General features: G+C 47.8%; 1 protein-coding gene across 1 annotated transcript in view; it reads left to right on the top strand.

Moving 5' to 3' along the window:
- The window catches only part of LOC135557700 (prospero homeobox protein 1-like), a 40,608-nt gene extending 30,149 nt beyond the window's left edge, over positions 1-10,459 (top strand). The window contains 1 exon segment of the mRNA XM_064991222.1: positions 10,248-10,459. Coding sequence (XP_064847294.1) covers positions 10,248-10,433 — 186 coding nt within the window. The 3' untranslated portion in view covers positions 10,434-10,459.
- Positions 10,460-19,510: the final 9,051 nt, after the last annotated feature.

Genomic DNA, 19,510 nt, shown 5'->3' with positions numbered 1-19,510 from the left:
TGGTACACCTTGAGAAGTACACAGGTGATGTGGTACACCTTGAGAAGTACACAGGTGATGTGGTACACCTTGAGAAGTACACAGATGATGCTGGCCCAGCGTCTTCTCCCTGCCTGTGGTACACATTGAGAAGCACACAGATGATGTGATACACCTTGAGAAGTACACAGATGATGTGGTACACCTTGAGAAGTACACAGATGATGTGGTACACCTTGAGAAGTACACAGGTGATGTGGTACACCTTGAGAAGTACACAGATGACGTTGGCCCAGCGTTTTCTCCCTGCCTGTGGTACACCTTGAGAAGTACACAGGTGATGTGGTACACCTTGAGAAGTACACAGGTGATGTGGTACACCTTGAGAAGTACACAGGTGATGTGGTACACCTTGAGAAGTACACAGATGATGTGGTACACCTTGAGAAGTACACAGGTGATGTGGTACACCTTGAGAAGTACACAGATGATGCTGGCCCAGCGTCTTCTCCCTGCCTGTGGTACACATTGAGAAGCACACAGATGATGTGATACACCTTGAGAAGTACACAGGTGATGTGGTACACCTTGAGAAGTACACAGATGATGCTGGCCCAGCGTCTTCTCCCTGCCTGTGGTACACATTGAGAAGCACACAGATGATGTGATACACCTTGAGAAGTACACAGGTGATGTGGTACACCTTGAGAAGTACACAGGTGATGTGGTACACCTTGAGCAGTACACAGATGATGTGGTACACCTTGAGAAGTACACAGGTGATGTGGTAAACCTTGAGAAGTACACAGGTGATGTGGTACACCTTGAGAAGTACACAGGTGATGTGGTACACCTTGAGAAGTACACAGGTGATGCTGGCCCAGCGTCTTCTCCCTGCCTGTGGTACACCTTGAGCAGTACACAGGTGATGTGGTACACCTTGAGCAGTACACAGATGATGTGGTACACCTCGAGCAGTACACAGATGATGTGGTACACCTTGAGAAGCACACAGATGACGCTGTCCCAGTGTTTTCTCCCACAAGGAAAACACAGACGTAGGCAGGCAGCAGCTAGGCCCACAAGGCCACCTCCTCCATCTCCCTGTCAGTACGACCAGCAGCCCATTTCCACAGCCCCTCTCCTCTCTTTTCTTTCCTCCTCTCTGTTCTTCCCCTCTCCTTTTCTCTTGGACTCTTCAGCCATGGCATTGTCTTATCAGCTGAAGTGCGGTGGCGTGAGGAAGAGGGGGAGGAAGAGGGCATGGGTTCTGTTTGCCCAAAGTGACAGTGCAGTCCAAGAGCTTATCAAGGCCTTTGTAGATGATTGATTGGAGTTGATAAACAGGGTTGTCTGTGTGATGTTTCTGGGAAAATCTGGTTGTAGTCAACTAAGATATTTTATTTTCTCAAGTTCAGATTGTGCTTCCCTGCTGAACAGTGTCCAACATCGACCATTCAGGAGTTGAAGCTGGTTAAATGTATGAAAGAAACTGTGTTCCGGTGTAAGAGCTCAACATCCACAGAATTCAGTGGAAAGTAAAATCCTGGAGTGTCCCTCACCCAGATGAAAAAGGTATGGGAAGCGTTCCTATTCCCAGGCCCGGAGCCCGGAGCGGGTTAGGAATTAACCCAGGGGGACTCAGAGCATGTGGGTTCCGTCGGTGGCATGCATCCTTCAAGGCTAGTCCAGCGCACACAGAGCTTATCTTCCAGGGTCTCATTTTGTTTGTCCAGCGCTGAGCAAATAGAAGGTGCAATACATCTCCTGACAGCTCCCAAAGGCAGGGAGAAAACACGCTGGCCAAACAAACACTATACACTGAGTCACATAGAGGGGCTTTCTCAGGCTTTACAGAACAAACACACAGATACACCACACACACAGCGTCCCGTTGAACAGGAGTGGATTTAGGCCCCCTGGCTGGCTACCTTTCTGCTGTTGGTTTAAACAGTCTTAAGACAGCTTGGATGATGTTGTGTGAATAGCCCCCAGCAGTCTGGGCGCTGCCATTGTCCTCTGTCATATTTTATTATCTCATCAAAAAAGAGGAAATCCGATTCCCCCTTTCTGCAGGAGAGCTTATCCCTCTGTCTCAAAGCAACCTGTCACGAGAGAGAGAGGGGGGGTGGGGGGTGGGGGGTTAAGGGAGACAGAGAATGAATGAGAGTGATTAAATGCCTCATCTGTGCCGCTTGTCCACAAAACCACCTCATCTCCTCGTCTCACCCCCTCTGTCCTCAGTAGTGGGCTGCTAGGTTGTCTTCTCTTGCTCAATAATTACTATACTGACAGCAGGACTTGTGTTGGTCCATGCGGGTGGGGGGGGGGGGGGCATGTATGTGGCCGCAACAAGATCTCAGAGTTTCCGCGTGGTTACGTTTCTGTCGAAACAGACTTCAAGTTTAGATACATTTGTTCTGAGTGGTTCATGTTAGGTCTATGGTTTGGGGAGACTTAAAACAAAAGAATGAACGACGAGCTGTTATCATCAAGTATCATCAAGTATTCTCATGGCTTAGTGAGCTGTGGTAGTGGTCTAAGCAGCGCGCTCCGAGTACCATCAAGTATTCTCATGTCTTGCTAGAGCATAGTGAGCTGTGGTAGGGGTCTAAGCAGCGCGCTCCGAGTATCATCAAGTATTCTCATGTCTTGCTAGAGCATAGTGAGCTGTGGTAGTGGTCTAAGCAGCGCGCTCCGAGTATCATCAAGTATTCTCATGTCTTGCTAGAGCATAGTGAGCTGTGGTAGGGGTCTAAGCAGCGCGCTCCGAGTATCGTCAAGTATTCTCATGGCTTGCTAGAGCATAGTGAGCTGTGTAGTGGTCTAAGCAGCGCGCTCCGAGTATCATCAAGTATTCTTATGTCTTGCTAGAGCATAGTGGGCTGTGGTAGTGGTCTAAGCAGCGCGCTCCGAGTATCGTCAAGTATTCTCATGGCTTGCTAGAGCATAGTGAGCTGTGTAGTGGTCTAAGCAGCGCGCTCCGAGTATCATCAAGTATTCTCATGTCTTGCTAGAGCATAGTGAGCTGTGGTAGGGGTCTAAGCAGCGCGCTCCGAGTATCATCAAGTATTCTCAGGTCTTGCTAGAGCATAGTGAGCTGTGGTAGTGGTCTAAGCAGCGCGCTCCGAGTATCATCAAGTATTCTCATGGCTTGCTAGAGCATAGTGAGCTGTGTAGTGGTCTAAGCAGCGCGCTCCGAGTATCATCAAGTATTCTCATGTCTTGCTAGAGAATAGTGAGCTGTGGTAGGGGTCTAAGCAGCGCGCTCCGAGTATCATCAAGTATTCTCATGTCTTGCTAGAGCATAGTGAGCTGTGTAGTGGTCTAAGCAGCGCGCTCCGAGTATCATCAAGTATTCTCATGTCTTGCTAGAGCATAGTGAGCTGTGGTAGGGGTCTAAGCAGCGCGCTCCGAGTATCATCAAGTATTCTCAGGTCTTGCTAGAGCATAGTGAGCTGTGGTAGTGGTCTAAGCAGCGCGCTCCGAGTATCATCAAGTATTCTCATGGCTTGCTAGAGCATAGTGAGCTGTGTAGTGGTCTAAGCAGCGCGCTCCGAGTATCATCAAGTATTCTCATGTCTTGCTAGAGGATAGTGAGCTGTGGTAGGGGTCTAAGCAGCGCGCTCCGAGTATCATCAAGTATTCTCAGGTCTTGCTAGAGCATAGTGAGCTGTGTAGTGGTCTAAGCAGCGCGCTCCGAGTATCATCAAGTATTCTCATGTCTTGCTAGAGCATAGTGAGCTGTGTAGTGGTCTAAGCAGCGTGCTCCGAGTATCATCAAGTATTCTCATGTCTTGCTAGAGCATAGTGAGCTGTGGTAGTGGTCTAAGCAGCGCGCTCCGAGCGTCAGAGTCCCACTGCTGGGTCATGGTAAAAAACAACATTGTGTCGAGGAAGGCGTGTATAGACATTCTGGGGACCTCCTCAAACGCCCGAAGTCGCTGGCTATTTCTAGTGATCAGTCTGTGTATGTGTGTGTGTGAGGAGAGAGAAGACACAGTGAGATGAATGAATGCTGGGTAAAATATTAGTGTTGCCAACAACACTCTTCTGCTTCTTTTTGTCTTTTTGTTCTTCCCTTTCCTCTTCTCATATTGTGTTACACTGGGGAAGAGCAGCATAGTATCTCTTTTCATGAGAGCTCTTGTTTTGGACACTTTCACTGCCCCACCTCCCACTCTCCCCACCTCCCTCCCTCTCTCCCATCCTCTATCCCTGTCCAGAACACACTGAGTGTGTGACAGGACAAAAACATTTGTATTCCAGAAAGTCTGATGTCTTCATCAGCAGAAAGGGAATGTGACTCGCAGTGCTGCACCATTGTGTGTCTGTGTATGTGTGTATCTGGGTGAGTGTGTGTGTGTGTGTCTGTGTGTGTGTGTATGTGTGCATCTGGGTGAGTGTGTCTGTGTGTGTGTGTATCTGGGTGAGTGTGTCTGTGTGTGTGTGTGTATCTGGGTGAGTGTGTCTGTGTGTGTGTCTGTGTGTGTGTGTATCTGGGTGAGTGTGTCTGTGTGTGTGTGTATCTGGGTGAGTGTGTCTGTGTGTGTGTGTATCTGGGTGAGTGTGTCTGTGTGTGTGTGTCTGTGTGTGTGTGCATGTGGGTGAGTGTGTCTGTGTGTGTGTCTGTGTGTGTGTGTCTGTGTGTGTGTGTATGTGTGCATCTGGGTGAGTGTGTCTGTGTGTGTGTGTATCTGGGTGAGTGTGTCTGTGTGTGTGTGTGTATCTGGGTTAGTGTGGCTGTGTGTGTGTCTGTGTGTGTGTATCTGGGTGAGTGTGTCTGTGTGTGTGTGTATCTGGGTGAGTGTGTCTGTGTGTGTATGTGTGCATCTGGGTGAGTGTGTGTGTGTGTGTGTGCGTGCATGTGGGTGAGTGTGTGTGTGTGTGTCTGTGTATGTGTGCATCTGGGTGAGTGTGTGTGCATCTGGGTGAGTGTGTGCGTGCGTGCACGTGCGTGTGCGTCTGTGTGTGTGTGCGTGTGCGTCTGTGTGTGTGTGTATCTGGGTGAGTGTGTCTGTGTGTGTGTATGTGTGCATCTGGGTGAGTGTGTGTGTGTCTGTGTGTGTGTGCATGTGGGTGAGTGTGTGTGTGTGTGTCTGTGTATGTGTATGTGTGCATCTGGGTGAGTGTGTGTGTCTGTGTGTGTGTGCATCTGGGTGAGTGTGTGTGTCTGTGTATGTGTATGTGTGCATCTGGGTGAGTGTGTGCATCTGGGTGAGTGTGTGCGTGCGTGCACGTGCGTGTGTGTCTGTGTGCGTGTGTGTGTGTGTGCGTGTGCGTCTGTGTGTGTGTGCGTGCACGTCCGTGTGTGTGTATCTGGGTGAGTGTGTCTGTGTGTGTGTGCGTGCACGTCCGTGTGTGTGTGTGTGTGTGTGTGTGTGTGTGTGTGTGTGTGTGTGTGTGTGTGTGTGTGTGTGTGTGTGTGTGTGTGTGTGTGTGTGGTTGACTTAGAGAGGTCAGCTTCAGATACGTCGTTCCTTTCATTCAGTCACCCTATTTGCCTTTTTCAGCCCCCCCCAATCTCTCTCTCTCTACCTTTATTCTGTTATCCCCCAACCTCTTCTGCCCCTTTCAGACATCACTCTCTCCTCTCCGTGTCTTTGTAGGGCCCTCCTTTAATTTAGACAGCGAGAAGTTGTTAAAAGCCCTATGAAATATGTATGAAGGATTGTGAGCGTCGCGATTGGCCCTGTTTACCGGCCAACCGAGCGAATGAGCAGCCACACAGGATAATCCCCCACAATGCCTCTGGAACAAAGGCCCAATAGCTGACCCGAGGGAGGGAGGGATGGGGAAGCAGGGGGGGACAGAGAGGGGACAGAAAGGGGGACAAAACAGTTAAAGCTTTCTGCTGGCCACGACAAGCAGGCAGCTCGTACACACACACTCACTCACTCACTCACTCACTCACTCACTCACTCACTCACACACTCACACGTGCACGCGCACACATGATCACAGACAAAGGGCTCAGGGACAAGAATAACTCCCACTCTTGCTCCTGCTTTTCTCTCTCCACTTACATCTCCCTCTCCTCTCTCCTCTCATCCTCTCCTCTCTCCCTCTCATCCTCTCCTCTCTCCCTCTCACCCTCTCCATCTTCTCATCTCACCCTTTCCTCTCACCCTCTGCTCTCTCCCTCTCCTTCCCTCTCCTCTCCTCTCAACCTCCACTCTCACCCTCCCCTCTTTCCCTCTCACCCTCTCCTCTCCTTCTCCTTCCCCCTCTCCTCTCAACCTCCCCTCCCCCTCTCCCCTCTTTCCCTCTCCCCTCTCCCACTCCTCTCTCTCCTCTCCTCTCACCCTCTCCTCTTACCCTCTCACCCTTTCCTCTCTCCCTCTCCCTCTCCTCTCATCCTTTCCTCTCTCCCTCTCCTCTCCTCTCCTCTCACCCTCTCCTCCCTCCCTCTCCTCTCACCCTCTCCTCTCTCCCTCTCCTCTCACTCTCTCCTCTCTCCCTCTCCTCTCTCTCTCCCTCTTCTATCACTCTCTCCTCTTACCCTCTCCTCTCACCCTTTCCTCTCCTCTTCTCCTCTCACCTCTCCTCTCTCCTGCTCCTCTCACCCTCTCCTCTCACCCCCTCCTCTCATCCTCTCCTCTCTCCCTCACATCTCACCCTCTACTCTCTCCCTTTCCTCTCACCCTCACCTCTCTCCCTCTCCCTCTCATCCCATCCTCTCCTCTCACCCTCTCCTCATTCCTTCTCCTCTCAACCTCTCATCTCTCACTTTCCTCTCACCCTCTCCTCTCTCCCTCTCATCACCTCCTCTCCTCTCTCCCTCTCCTCTCTCCCTCTCCTCTCACCCTCTCCTCGCACCCTCTCCTGTTCTCTCACCCTCTCCTGTCCTCTCACCCTCTCCTGTCCTCTCAACCTCTCCTCTCCTCTCACCCTCTCCTCTCTCCCACTCATCCCATCCTCTCCTCTCTCCCTCTCCCACTCCGTCCCATCCTCTCCTCTCTCCCTCTCCTCTCTCCCTCTCCTCTCACCCTGTCCTCATTCCCTCTCCTCGCACCCTCTCCTGTCCTCTCACCCTCTCCTGTCCTCTCACCGTCTCCTGTCCTCTCAACCTCTCCTCTCACCCTCTCCTGTCCTCTCAACCTCTCCTCTCCTCTCACCCTCTCCTCTCTCCCACTCATCCCATCCTCTCCTCTCTCCCTCTCCCACTCTGTCCCATCCTCTCCTCTCTCCCTCTCCTCTCACCCTCTCCTGTCCTCTCACCGTCTCCTCTCCTCATTCCCTCTCCTCTCCTCTCACCCTCTCCTCTCCTCTCTCCCTCTCCTCTCACCCTGTCCTCATTCCCTCTCCTCTCACCCTCTCCTCTCCTCTCAACCTCTCCTCTCACCCTCTCCTCTCCTCTCAACCTCTCCTCTCCCCCTCTCCCACTCGTCCCATCCTCTCCTCTCTCCCTCTCCTCTCACCCTGTCCTCATTCCCTCTCCTCTCACCCTCTCCTGTCCTCTCACCCTCTCCTCTCCTCATTCCCTCTCCTCGCCTCTCACCCTCTCCTCTTTCCCTTTCCTCTCCCCCTGTCCTCATTCCCTCTCCTCTTACCCTCTCCTCTCCTCTCAACCTCTCCTCTCACCCTCTCCTGTCCTCTCAACCTCTCCTCACCCTCTCCTCTCACCCTCTCCTTACCCCCTCTCCCACTCGTCCCATCCTCTCCTCTCTCCCTCTCCCACTCTGTCCCATCCTCTCCTCTCTCCCTCTCCTCTCATACTGTCCTCATTCCCTCTCTTCTCACCCTCTCCTCTCCTCTCACCCTCTCCTCTCACCCTCTCCTCTCCTCTCAACCTCTCCTCTCACCCTGTCCTCATTCCCTCTCCTCTCCTCTCAACCTCTCCTCTCACCATCTCCTCTCCTCTCAACCTCTCCACTCACCCTGTCCTTATTCCCTCTCCTCTCACCCTCTCCTCTCCTCTCAATCTCTCCTCTCACCCTCTCCTCTCCCCCTCTCCTCTCACCCTGTCCTCATTCCCTCTCCTCTCACCCTCTCCTCTCAACCTCTCCTCTCACCCTTTCACTGCTTCTATTCAGTCTTTACTTTCTCACTTGCACCCTCTTTCTCCCTCATCCTCTCTTTCTCTTCACACCCTCTCTCCCCTTCCTCTCTCTACTTCGCTCAACACTCCTTCCCTCGGCTCTCCCTCCCCCTCCCTCTCGCTCTCTCAGTCAAGAGGATCTGAAATACCAATACCCTTTTCTCCTTGACATTGCCTTCTCCTTGCAGTCAGCGTTTTACTGTCCTTTTATAGTCAAAACGTCAGGAGAAATTCCATGCAGGAATATTCTTAGTAATGCAGCACTCCCTGCGTCTCGCACTGCACTAGACCGCTGCCTGCCTTCCTGCCTGCCGGGCTGGTGTCTACAGGGTCACAGTCTGCTGCTTCCCAGGTCAATGTGTCACTGTTTTTCAGTGGCACAAGCCCAAACAGAATTGAGTCTGTTTTTTAGATTGTGTCGTTAAGTAGATCTACATGAATAAGATGAGGTGTTTTGTACGGTAGGTTGAATGAACTGTTGTAGCCCTGGATGACCCTTCACTGCTCTAGCACACAATTACAACAACAAATCAGTCGTACACTTTCTTATTCATGATTCACCTTTTCACACACACACACACACACACACACACACACACACACACACACACACACACACACACACACACACACACACACACACACACACACACACACACACACACACACACACACACACTCCATTCATCACCCTGAGGGGGGTGTTTGGCTGTCCAGTGCTGTCTGTGTGTGTGTTCCGGTGGCCACTAACCTTGCTGTGTCCTGACACTCCTGATGAGTATCTGCAGGACACAGGAGGAGAGGAGTCGAGTGCGCACAGTCAGGCGTTTGGGCAAGCTGCTGGGTGTGTGTGTGTGTGTGTGTGTGTGTGTGTGTGTGTGTGTGTGTGTGTGTGTGTGTGTGTGTGTGTGTGTGTGTGTGTGTGTGTGTGTGTGTGTGTGTGTGTGTGTGTGTGTGTGTGTGTGTGCGCGTGTGTGTGAGTCTATCCGCATGTCTGCCTGTGTGTGCGTCTGTATGTGTGTGTGTCTGTGGCTGCAAAGGGAGGCGGACAGGCAGGGAGGCAGTCAGCATTATCCAAGCAGGTGACCCCTGAAGGCTGCATCGCTCTGGGGCTTTGAGTGAAGGAGAGAGGATCAGCCAAATACACCAGGGCTGTGTGTGTGTGTGTGTGTGTGTGTGTGTGTGTGTGTGTGTGTGTGTGTGTGTGTGTGTGTGTGTGTGTGTGTGTGTGTGTGTGTGTGTGTGTGTGTGTGTGTGTGTGTGCATGCACGTGCCTGCGTGCACACGTGTGTGCGTCATGTTTCTCTCTCTCACAGTGTGGGATGTGTCATCTCCTTGGCTCAAGAGGTGTGTGTCTATGTGTGCAGACGTGCATATGTGTGTGTGAGTGCTGGCTCGGTGGAAGGTGTCACAGATCTTTGCCAGACTAATAATCTCTGTGGTGTCAGTGAGCAGAGCTGTGAGGGACACTAAAGAGCCTGTGTGTCTGTGTGTTCCCAAAGCATTTCACTTCCTCTTTTCAGTCTCCCTCCATGCGGTTGTTTGGGTTCAGATTTACAGTACACCCATAAAGACGTCTTTCTGATGCTGGGGGAGGAGGGGAGGAGGAAGGTGGTGAGGAAGGTGGTGATATAAACCTCAGAATTGACAAGAAATGAGCCGTCATAAGTCGCAATACAAGTGTGGATGTCAGTGGGCTTTTTAAGGAAGTAGCGACTGGAGAGGCAGGAGATACACAACATTACAGAACACCACAGGGCTTCTCATCACAGCCACCAACTAAACCCTTTATTCTGTTTCACATAAAAACAGTGTGTTACTGTAAATGATACAATGACTTCCCACCCCACAACTACAATTTTTGCAAAATGTGATTCATGTAATTGGTCACATACACATTTAGCAGATGTTATTGTGGGTGTATCGAAACGCTTGTGTTCCTAGCTCCAACAGTGCAGTAGTATCTAACAATACACAACAATACACACATCTAAAAGTAAAAGAATGGAGTTAAGAAATATATAAATATTAGGACAAGTAAATATTATGGTCTGATAATATTCTAATATGTTTGTTACAGTTCATCCATATATTCAGTGTACAGGATATATGGCTGTTGTAGTCATCAAACCCACTGTTAGGGTGTTGCTCTCACTGTGCTCTACCTCACCAAGCCATCAGGAGAACCAGAAGTAACGCCCCCTGTCTTCTGTCTGTGTGGGTGCAGGTTCCAGAGCGGTTCCTGGAGGTGGCTCAGATCACGCTGCGTGAGTTCTTCAATGCCATCGTGGCAGGCAAAGACGTGGACCCATCCTGGAAAAAAGCCATTTACAAGGTGATCTGCAAGCTGGACAGCGATGTGCCCGAGGTCTTCAAGTCACCCAACTGTCTCCAGGAGCTTCTACATGAGTAACCATCCCTGCTCCGCCTCCGCCCCCCCCCGCCCGACGCTTTCTGCTTTTTCAGATTTTCATATTTTATTTCTTTCCCTATTCTATGATTTTCCTGTTTTTTTGTTCATGTATGAAGTATGAAGTATCATTCCGCCCCATCTGAAGCCTCCTGTTCCTACATGATCTAACTATTGTGTTGTTGTTATTCCCATGATTAGGATTATTATTTGTTTTTTAAATGATTCTGCTGATCTGAAGAGACGTTGATCCTATTGGGTGTTTTGGACTGTGTGAACCCTGACCTTTCTGCCCTGATTGACTAGAAACACTAGGGAGGGATCCCCACTATGCGCAGGGAGGGGCTTCCCACTAGCCTGTACCCTACCTACTCTAAGGAGGACCCTACAATTCTAGTGTGGTCACCAATAGACTTTGGCCACTACACTACAGAGGGGCCCTATGTTACTGGGGTGCTCAATAGGCTCACCCCACTGTGCAAGGTTGCTCCCTAATAGGTGGTTCCCACTACTATGGCTGTCCCAGGGAGGACAACACACTACACCATGCTGCCTGCAGCCTAATGACTTTATTAACTGCTGGACAATACTGGACTGCTAGTACTGGTCTGAACTGGTATACTGGTCTGGACTGGTATACTGGTCTGGACTGGTATACTGGTCTGGACTACTAGTACTGGTCTGAACTGGTATACTGGTCTGGACTGGTATACTGGTCTGGACTGGTATACTGGTCTGGACTACTAGTACTGGTCTGGACTGGTATACTGGTCTGGACTACTAGTACTGGTCTGGCCTGGTATACTGGTCTGGACTGGTATACTGGTCTGGACTGGTATTCTGGTCTGGACTGGTATACTGGTCTGGACTACTAGTACTGGTCTGGCCTGGTATACTGGTCTGGACTGGTATACTGGTCTGGACTGGTATTCTGGTCTGAACTGGTATACTGGTCTGGACTGGTATACTGGTCTGGACTGGTATTCTGGTCTGGACTACTAGTACTGGTCTGGACTGGTATACTGGTCTGGACTGGTATACTGGTCTGGACTGGTATTCTGGTCTGGACTACTAGTACTGGTCTGGACTGGTATCAGCCACCTAATGAGCTCTACCATGATGTTTTGAAGTGTGTTTTCTGCGAGTAGGGTATTGTGTTTATTGAGTGTATATTATTCTTATTCTTGTTGTTGTTATTATTATTATTTGTCATCATTGCTTGCTAAAGATTGGCACAGATTTGTTTGTCTCTTGACAACGTTACAGAAAATAAATTATTATTAATATTCCGAAAGAGTATAAATTCTCTACATATAATTACTTTTCTCTGAGCAATTTAGGCACAAGCCTCTTTCTCATTTCATATCCCCCCCCCCTCTGTCTGTTTGTGTGGGTCCAAGTTGTGTTTGATCTTCTCTGCTGACAAGGCAGACACTGGCAGAGGGAGTAGGCCTCAGTCCTGAGGCTCAAGTAAAAACAGAAGGGGAACATGAGTCTCAACCCTCGGCTTTACACAAATAGAAAACAATGCTGTAAAATTGAAGAGGTGTTGGTTTGGAAGAGCACATGGTGCAACCAGTGGCAGTGTACAAATGCAGAGGTCTGTGGGCAGCGACACACACACACACACACACACACACACACACACACACACACACACACACACACACACACACACACACACACACACACACACACACACACACACAAATACATACCACACGCGCACAGAGAAACACACACACACACACACACACACACACACACACACACACACACACACACACACACACACACACACACACACACACACACACACACACACACACACACACACACACACACACACACACACACACACACAAATACATACCACACGCGCACAGAGAAACACACACACAGAAACACGCAGCATGTGACCTTTTGGCGCTGTTGAGTGCATTAAGACAGACCGGTTACTGTCTGACTTTATGACTTGTCATTGTTTCAAGGTCATCCACATCGACTCCAGCGTTGAAATAGCAATGTCGCACATGTTAGCCCCCACACATTTACGGGCCATTCAGTCAGGATTTCATCATTCATTCATACACACTACACCGTTGGTGGGACATGGTATGTGTGGATGAAAGGGAAGGCGCTAATGCTTTATTTTACAGTCCAATGAGGAGGGGAAGCTACTTACTGCTACTTCATTTATTCAAAATGAAAGAGATGTGGTTATGACCAGGGATTAAATGGTATGCAGTGGTGCATAAATCCCAGACAAACTAAAGTATAATTATTAGCTCATTATTCTGTTGTTACCATTGCCAGGTACTTTAATACCAAGTAAACATAGGACTTTAATTAAAGTACTGGAAAGTAAAGCGAAGGCCCCAGTTTTCTCTGTGATAATGGCTTTTTGCAATGCAATTTATCTCAGCAACATAAATAGTGAAACTATTTCATTCTGTGATGAAGTTAATGACAAGGTCAACTATGAGAACAAATATGAAGCTACTTTCCAAGCAAATTAAAAGTTTATGTAATATTTTACTACAAAGCACTGTACTAATATTTGATGGAATTGTATTGAAAAACAGTGAAACGAATAGATAGCTAGGTAAATAAACAAATGGATAGCCAAATATTAAAGTGAGGAGAGATGTATATTTTCCAGACCATGTCAGCTGACCAGAAAAAAACTGATTCTAGCTATAGCCTAAAACGGTGGCCTCGAGTCTTACCTTGTCAGCTCACAAGGTCAGGGAAAAACTGAGAGAATAGAGACACACAGATGTTCATTAATAGTAATTGTATGGACACAGACACCTTTCCCCTCCTATGTCTTCTTCTCTGCAATATTCACCTGGCTCAGTGCTAGCTGCTCCTTTCTCCCTGAACAATGCAAGGTTAGAGGTCACCACTCAGCCTAGAGGGATGTGAACCTCTCAGAACCATAAAGACAGAGACAAAAGGGCTCTATTCAATCCGTCTGTGGAAATTCAGCGTTACAGCGTGATTGAAATTTAAAGGCAATGTTCCCGCACTGCAGATGTCAGCTCAATAGGAAATTACCTTTCAATTTCTATCTTGCAATCTGTAACGCTTCAGCAAAACAGATTCAATAGAGCCCAAAGACTCTAAACTTGGAACAAAACTCACATGATCCTCTCAATTCCAAACAGGCACATCTATAGATTGTATACTTAAAGATTCTGACAATGATACAGTATAATTCCATGAGAGTCCCTATGCAGTTTATTCAGGTATTGATGCATTCACACAGAAACACCATTCCTTGATTCATACCAGTGAAATACGTTGACATTCAACATTTTGATCTAGTTGAATCCTGTTATCTTGTTTTGTTTGAAGCTACCGGCACTGAATTTGCTACGAATACAATATAGCAAATAGCAGTTACTTGTCCTTTGAAGTACATTCTAAGCACTGAAAGATCACATAGGCTACTGTGTGTGTGTGTGTGAGTGTGAGTGTATGAGTGAGTGAGTGAGTGTGTGTGTGTGTGTGTGTGTGTGTGTGTGTGTGTGTGTGTGTGTGTGTGTGTGTGTGTGTGTGCGTGCTGTGTGTGTGTGTCCGTGTGTGCGTACTGTGTGTGTGTGCGTGTGCGTGCTCTGTGTGTGTGTGTGTGTGTGTGTGTGTGCGTGTGCGTGTGTGTGCGTGTGCGTGTGCATGTGCGTGCTCTGCGTGTGCGTGCTGTGTGTGTGTGTGTGTGTGTGTGTGTGTGTGTGTGTGTGTGTGTGTGTGTGTGCGTGCTGTGTGTGTGTGTGTGTGTGTGTGTGTGTGTGTGTGCTCGCTGGTCATCGCCCCGACCTCAGCCACGTCGGCTTTGGTTTGGTGTGTCACAAGATGAAAAGGAGCAGGTTAACCTGCTGACTTGTAAAGGCGGCACAAAGCGCCTGACAAAAGGAGGAGAGAAAGGCGGAGAGCTACTCCCTTCATTATGTTCACCCGCAGACACGGTTCTTCTTAAGATCCAAGTCCTGAGAGCGGGGATGATGGGTTTGTCTGTGTTTCAAAGCACCAGCCAACGGCTTAAAAGAACCTGTAACACAAAACAAAGGATAGGAAGGACACTTTTATCTGATACACGGATTAATATCACCCCCCATCCCCTCTCCCTTCCCCCTACAGCCCCACCCTAAGAAGGAGTTCCTGTGCATTGTGCAGCTGAACAGATTATTCCTGACTCTTATTTCTAAACAGATTACTGCTGGTTAATAACAACTCCTCTTTAACTGGATTAGAAGGATCTTTGTTTAGGTTTTTCTTTTTGCGTTGTTTGGTTTCAATTGATATCGAACTGCATATATATCTTTTTTTTTAAATTGTAAAATACAAATTGATTACAAAAAAAGCTAATAGGAGTGAACTTTTGGGAAGGATCTCTGTCAGGAATTGTGTCATGAAGCATGACGTTTTCAGAGTATTTTTTGTGATTTCTTACTTTTTCCGATCTGTTACGGAAAAAAGCGATTCGTTGGTCTCTTAAAAGTAGAATACAAGCAATAGAAGTAGTTCGTGCGGGTTTTGTGAAGACTTTTCATTTGATTTATTCGCATTTTGTGTTGGGTGTGTTTTGGAGATAAAAACAGACTTGTGTTTTTGAATCCTTTTTTTGGGCGGCATGAAATGTGATGCTGTAACTGTACATGTTGAAGAAGGGAACGATCGCTCCCGAGTCTAACATGGCTTGGAAGGGGAGAGCGCGAGGGAGGGATGACAAATAGAGAGACAGAGAGCGCGAGTGAGATATGACATAGACTCTCACTACATGCTCTCCAACCTGTCTTTCCCAAAGAACGCCCCGCCATGCCCTGAAGGGAATATATGTTCCCCTCTGTGGGCGATGCCCTTCAATCTGAGTCAGCATCCCCTTTCTGCTGACAGAACATGGCGTAGTTGTCCCTTCATTATGATGTCATAGTTCCCTGTTGGCAGTGGATCCAGACAGGCCCACACAATGGCGTGGGTGTCTCCCTCTTTACGAAACCAAGAGAGACTTTAGTGAGAGAAAAATTGGAACTTACTGTCCCCATAGACGACTGGTGTAGGAGTGGAGGGGAAAACGCTACTGTAAACATACTGTACAGCAGTCAGTTACCCTACACTATGCATTGTGTCTTTGGGATATAATAGAGCTAGTCTAAATGCTGGGGGTATACAGATTTAACAAGAGTTTTAATCTTTGTGGATAAAGGGCTAAGATAATGTTGAGGTTCCATGCATGCGTGTGTGTTTGTGTGTGAGAATGAGAACCTGTGAACCAGTGAGTGACACAATTCTCAACACAGAGGCTTACATTTTGGGATGGTACTCTCCCCCACCCCTGTGAGTACCATCCCAAAATGTAAATGATTCTCATTAACGGCTGGGCGACATGTGTGTGTGTTTGCGAAGTAAATTTCCATTCATTTTATGACCTGCTTTAAGGGGGTCTGTTTCTCAATGGTTTTCACTAGTAGTTTTTCGGGGGGCTCTTCTTTTGTAAATATCAATGACGTGGAATTTAAAGTGATAAATACTGCCTTTGTATTATTTAGCAATATGTTGTATATAGCGTTTTGTTTATGCTTTTTGTATAACATTATTAATCAGATCTAGTGCAGTAATTCCATCTGAAATTGCCATGGCTCATATATACAGTGTAATTTGTTACATACAGAGTTTAGTAAGTTATAGAAAAAATAAAAATCAAATATGGCTGATTTTAGCTTTTTTTCTGTTGTTGTTGGTGTCTATTTGTCTTGCAGATTTTATGTAATTTATTGGTTTAATTTATCCTAATTTATTCAATGTTGTATTTTTTTTCAACCAATGAAGGCTGTACTGTATTCTATCATGAAGTAGAACCAATCCAATTCAATATTAAGTCGACTTAGAAAAGACAGATTTTATCAAGGATACTTAAGAGCACTCAATCAATTCTCAGAAATTGTTACATGGAGATTTTGGCAGCTAAATTGAACTGGAAAATGTTCTAAAAGGTACTTGTTGTTTGGGGAGAGGTAGAGGACATAAAAGAAAAAAAATACAAGTATTTTTATTTTTTTTCTCCAGGCTTTTCCCCCTCTACTGTTGTGGGCCTCCCCAAAGACAGTAGTTGAATTGCCTTTCGTGCCTTCATCCTCTATGAACTGAATGTATGTGCAGTATATATGCAAGCTTGTGCAAAATTATGAAACATTTAAATAAAAATGAAAGAAAAAGATCACAGAATGTCTGACTCACCAAACAAATCTTTACAGTAAATTCGACCAACCTAGCGTGTGTATGTGTGCGTTCTCCATGATGCTTTTAATCAGAATTAAACCAGAGGATTGGGTGGAGAGCTGAGCGGAGACCTCTCTCGTGACCTCTGACCCCTGCTGCCCTCCACAAGCATCACAGATGACTGCAGAAGCCGCCTCATCAGGATAAATGCAGCAATAAACACACAGATCAGGATTTACAGCATTGAACACAGCCTTCTGATATCTTGCGCGCACACACACACACACACACACACACACACACACACACACACACACACACACACACACACACACACACACACACACACACACATGTTCGTTATGAACATGATACTTTGCATATTCACAATTTCTCATGTCTATATTTCTTCATCTTCTTTCTCTCTCTCTCTCTCTCTCTCTCTCTCTCTCTCTGTCTCTCTCTCTCTATGTCTCTCTCTCTCTCTCTCTCTGTCTCTGTCTCTGTCTCTGTCTTTGTCTCTCTCTCTCTCTCAATCTGTCTCTCTCTCCCTCTCTCGGCAAGCCTTAACCGGAACCTACGGCTCCTTAGGTAGGGCTGAGGCAGCATCTTTGTACAACACGAACCGTCTGCTCTGTAATCAAATACCATCTGTCGCTACATCTGAAGACTCACACACTCAGACGGGAACATACACACACACACACACACACACACATCTGTGCTTCACTCTCTGGTCATGATCTTGGTGTGTGTGTGTGTGTGTGTGTGTGTGTGTGTGTGTGTGTGTGTGTGTGTGTGTGTGTGTGTGTGTGTGTGTGTGTGTGTGTGTGTGTGTGTGCGTGTGTGTGTGCGTGCGTGCGTGCGTGCGTGCGTGCGTGCGTGTGCGTGCGCGCGCTTACAATCAAGATTCCCTCGGCCCCTGGCCTGGTGAGGAAGTTGGCTGGGTCATATCAGTAGGTTCCTGTTTTTTTTATGTCTCCACAGTGAGTTCAGAGGTCATTGTCTTCAGGTATCCATGTTTGTTCTGGGGCCTGTGTGTATCTGTGTCATGCAGACATTGGCTCCCATCTCTGCTCTTCCCAGCAGAGGAGTTAGTGGACTTTATTCACAGCCTTACTCCCAGCCTTGGATCAACGGCCCACTATCTCAAAGCAGCAAATGTTTCCCAATGTTGACAGAAAGCTACCTCTGCTCTTGCACACAAAACTTTGACATGACCACCAAGGTCCTCCACGTCCCTCCTTCTCAAGGTTAGCTTGTTGTTGTGCACCCAAGTTCACAGTTTATGCAATAAGATTGACTTAGGGCTCTATTCAATCCATATTGCGGAAGTTCAGCATTACAGCGTGATTGATATTTGAAGGCAATGTTCCTGCTTTAGCAGAGACCTCATTCACGGTAAACGGATGTCGGAAATGACCTTTCAATCTGTAAAGCTTCAGCGCCACCGACGGAATAGAGCCCTAGGAGTCTTCACACAATAACATCTACTATTCAACTAGAATGCAGGCTGTCTCTTTGAGGAAATACTTTACTTTTAACATATCTTCCAAAATGTCATGTTTTTTTACATTTATTTGAACTTTTACATCTAGAGTGGTTTTTAGATTGTATTATTATAATGTAATTGTATTATCATATCATTGTTATCATATCATGGGTCGAGTCTATGGACAGAGAGAGTGAAGATGCTGAAGATGTGGGATGAATAGATAGACAGATCTTAGTGTCTCATCAAGGGAAGGCATTAGGTATAGGGACATCTAGTGGTCAGAATGTGTAGTGCATTCAGTGAGCCAGGTCTTGCCTGGTGGGAGTCGTGGTGTGCATCTGTGTCTGTGTGTGGTTGGACCAAATAGTAGACTGTAACATTTACAATGAATTATTTCCCACATTCATAATATGTTACATATTTTTTTCCTTTCACATACTCTCATCCTTTCCCCCTCGCCTCTCTCCTTTTCATGTCCTTCTCTCCCGTGCATCTTCACCTTTCCCAATCTCTCTCTCCCCTTTCCCTCAGTTCCCCCTCCTCTGTGTGTGTTTTCTGGAGCCAGATTCCAGTTGGACAGATCATTGTGTCCTCTCTCTGATTCTTGCCGGGGTTCTGTCTCTGGACGGCCCCCGATGCAACTGGAGCCTCCAAGGCTCAGGAGAGGAGCCTGGGAACAGCAGAACAAAGGACCGCTCGTCCGTCTGCAGCCGCCTGCCACCGCCTCCGCTTCTCTTCTCTTCTCTCCCTCCCCTCCCCTCCCCTCCCCTCCCCTCCCCCTCCTATCCTACCCATTGCTGGGCGCTCCAAATTAAGACTTCAGACGAGGAAAATGGGCCCGCTACCCGGGATGAATGAGACACAGAGTGAAAGTAAGTGAGAGAGGGGGTGAAAAGGAACTCTGTAACACGCCAAGAGGAGCTGCATCACAAAGCAGTCGTTGTTGGAAAGCATGGGCCCTCGCTGGTTCTGTGAGGAACTGTTAGTGTGTCAACCACACACACACACACACGTATGCATGAACACACTCATGCCAGCACGTATGCAGGCACACACACAGGGGGAGATACTTGTGTGCGTGTGTTTGTTACAGTGAGTGTCCTGTGACAGCTGTTAATCCACATGGTGCTCCTTTAGAGTGGGAGGGGAGGTGAGGGGGGTGAGGGAGTATTAGTGACTATGAGAAAGGGGGTCACACACAGAGGAGAGGGCGGCCGGCGTGTATGTGTGGAGGATTATTAGTTATGCCTGTATGTGTGTTGGGGTCACACTGAATCAAATAGTCTCCTACTGTACAGCAAGGCACATCTGCGGTCAGAAGGGTGTGTGTGCTGTGTGTGGTGTGAAACCGCAGCGCCAAGTGGTG

Source organism: Oncorhynchus masou, chromosome 16 (assembly GCF_036934945.1).
Source record: "Oncorhynchus masou masou isolate Uvic2021 chromosome 16, UVic_Omas_1.1, whole genome shotgun sequence".
NCBI lineage: Eukaryota > Metazoa > Chordata > Actinopteri > Salmoniformes > Salmonidae > Oncorhynchus > Oncorhynchus masou.
The sequence above is the reverse complement of the archived record's forward strand: the minus strand, read 5'-3'. Positions and strand labels throughout refer to the sequence as shown.